The sequence below is a fragment of the Trachymyrmex cornetzi genome, unplaced genomic scaffold (genome assembly GCF_001594075.2).
Source record: "Trachymyrmex cornetzi isolate Tcor2-1 unplaced genomic scaffold, Tcor1.1 scaffold26, whole genome shotgun sequence".
Taxonomy (NCBI): domain Eukaryota; kingdom Metazoa; phylum Arthropoda; class Insecta; order Hymenoptera; family Formicidae; genus Trachymyrmex; species Trachymyrmex cornetzi.
Window position 1 is genome coordinate 1,590,047 of NW_017297270.1, and position 1,966 is coordinate 1,592,012.

Sequence of the window (1,966 nt, forward strand, 5' to 3'; positions counted from 1 at the left end):
TGTAGAACTCTTCGAGAACTTTAGAATTTCGTAATAAAAATTAATTTTTGCGATATTTGGGGTGCCACGCGAAGTTGGCACCCCATTTATAAAATTTTTTTTAGCTAAATCAGCAGAACTATTGTTAAAACTTAGCAGGAACCGTAGAACTATTGTGGATGCAAACGGAACTGTGTATAAAATATCGATTTTTTCAAAATGGGGTGCCAACTTCACACCGGCCTAAGACTTACGCAATGTATCGTGTAATTAATATTTTTAACACTATAAAAACCGTCGATAACGCTATTTTGGCTCCGCTGATGTTACAAAATTTTATAGCTTCTGTAAATTTTTGTACTGTTTAATATTTTTTCTAACGTTTTATTACTTGAAAAATTTTATTTACAAAAAAATTAATCAATTTATTTATGTTTAAATAGTTTATTTTTATTTTTACCTCGAACTATCAAAGTCACCAATTTGGCACTTATAACTACTAAACAAACGGAAGTGTTCTCTTCGCTTTTAATAAATTGTTGTTTAGATCAAAAGAAACACATCTATTTTTATAGGTTCTCATATGCACTTTTAGAGAGTGAAACAGTTCTTTGGCAAAAATCGGTTTTTCGAAATCAGTTTCTTTGAAATGAATATCATGGAAACTGTAAAAAATGGGAAAATTTTTTTCAATAAAAGTTGAGTGGTTTTAAAAATACTTTATAATAGTAATAATTAAAAAATTGTTTTAAATTTTTAATTTTTAAATAAATAATTGTTTATTAAACAAAGATTTTTTATCATTATTGTAAAATATTCTTAAAACCATTCAACTTTTATTGAAAATATTTTTTTCGTGTCTTATAGTTTCAACGATATTCGCTACAAAAGTAATCGACTGTTTGCCATAGCAACTGTGAAGAAGAGTGATACGCATGAACAGTGAAACTATGCACAAAACTATTGTTGAATTGCAATAAAATTGATTAAAATTTTATTTTGCAGTTATAAAAAATACCAAAAATATGTTAATTTAATTTTACATATAAATAATGCAAATAATATAAAAATAACGCTTTATTAACCGCAAACAAAAATAGGCGCCAAATTGGTCTAGGAGAATACTCAGTCTCGGCGATTCTAATGTTACAATTTTTATACGGAAAAATTTCTAAAATGTAACTGTGAAGCATAAAAGATGCACATAAATTGTGAAATATATGTATAAAATTAAAAAAAATTTTTAAATACGAACCTTTTTGTGCGCTCGCAGTGAAAAAATGTATTTTATAATGAAAGTCGAGGAGGTGGGCATTCTAGACTGCCCTGTATTTGCTGTTTTAATTTACAGGTACGCGTTTGTTTCGTGACGTGTGCATTTCAGGATTAATATGACCCACATTCTTTTTTTAATTAAAATAAATCCATGACTTTTTAATTGCTCCATCCAATAAAATAGTTTGCGCCATCATTGTAAAATTATCGGGATGCTTATCGGTTATCGTTTACGAAAGTGGAGTTCGTGTAGGTATTGGCTATAATAAGATAAGGGGGAGCAGATGACGTAGTAACTTCGTCCACGATGGCGATAATTTATGTCGAAAGAAGTAAAGAGGTAAAAAGAAAGTGGAAATATAATTCCTTAAATTTAACAAAAAAAAATTATGCAAAGCTTCTAGTAAGTTTTGGATGTAGACTTACGTTCTCTTTATATTCTACCGCACAGTCATCAAAAAGACAAGTGACAATTATTATTTGTTTCTCTTACGAAAGTGAAACTTTTCCTCCCTTTGGAGTTGAAACAATCCGCACTGTTTACAGAGCGGTTATAATCTCTATAGAATCAAACATTACGTTTGTTCCAGAGGTGACGATGTACAACGATCGATCGAGCTGTTGGACAAGGTGCTCTCAGAGTACGACGAGCACGACGCAGAGAGCGAAGGTGGCGGCGGTGGCAGCGGGAGGGGGGGGGGGGGGGGGGGGC

General features: G+C 31.4%; 1 protein-coding gene across 3 annotated transcripts in view; it reads left to right on the plus strand.

Annotated features, from left to right (window-relative positions):
• LOC108761710 (uncharacterized) overlaps positions 1 to 1,966 on the plus strand; it is a 149,878-nt gene that overhangs the window by 92,477 nt on the left and 55,435 nt on the right. For all 3 annotated transcript variants that reach the window (XM_018508401.1, XM_018508403.1, XM_018508402.1), the window contains exon 4: positions 1,845 to 1,966. This exon is cut by the window's right edge and continues 99 nt beyond it. In XM_018508401.1, coding sequence (XP_018363903.1) covers positions 1,845 to 1,966 — 122 coding nt within the window. The remainder of the gene's footprint in view (positions 1 to 1,844) is intronic.